Raw genomic sequence first — 312 nt, forward strand, 5'->3', positions numbered from 1 at the left:
GGCCGCCCCTGCTGGCCATCGCCTTCTCTCTCTGGCCCCTTCCCCTCCTTCCCGAGCGGCTGGGGGGAGGCAAGGCGGGAGGGCCCCTCTGGAGCAGTGCAGCGAGGCCGAGAGCTGACGTTTTGTTGGTGCCACAGATTTCTCCGACAAGAGACAGCCTAAGCTGGGATCGCTCATGAAGCAGGTGATGGGAGGGAAGGACGATGGGCCCGGTACTATTAGCCGAGGAGGTGAGGACGTGCGAGTGGACGCTGCCCCGTGGGGGCCTCGCCGAGGCCCCCGGCTGGGGCAGCTCTTGTAGAGTAGATGCTT

At 65.7% G+C, this 312-nt stretch overlaps 1 protein-coding gene across 1 annotated transcript in view; it reads left to right on the forward strand.

The window, feature by feature from the left end:
• LOC104127481 (myotubularin-related protein 5-like) overlaps positions 1-312 on the forward strand; it is a gene marked incomplete at its 3' end in the record, with an annotated part of 66,798 nt that overhangs the window by 61,430 nt on the left and 5,056 nt on the right. Inside the window, 1 exon segment of the mRNA XM_035895677.1 lies at positions 121-297. Within this exon segment, the coding sequence (XP_035751570.1) occupies positions 121-297 (177 nt within the window).

The sequence above is a fragment of the Egretta garzetta genome, unplaced genomic scaffold, assembly GCF_000687185.1.
Source record: "Egretta garzetta isolate BGI_Z169 unplaced genomic scaffold, ASM68718v1 scaffold986, whole genome shotgun sequence".
In the NCBI taxonomy this organism is placed as follows: Eukaryota; Metazoa; Chordata; class Aves; order Pelecaniformes; family Ardeidae; genus Egretta; species Egretta garzetta.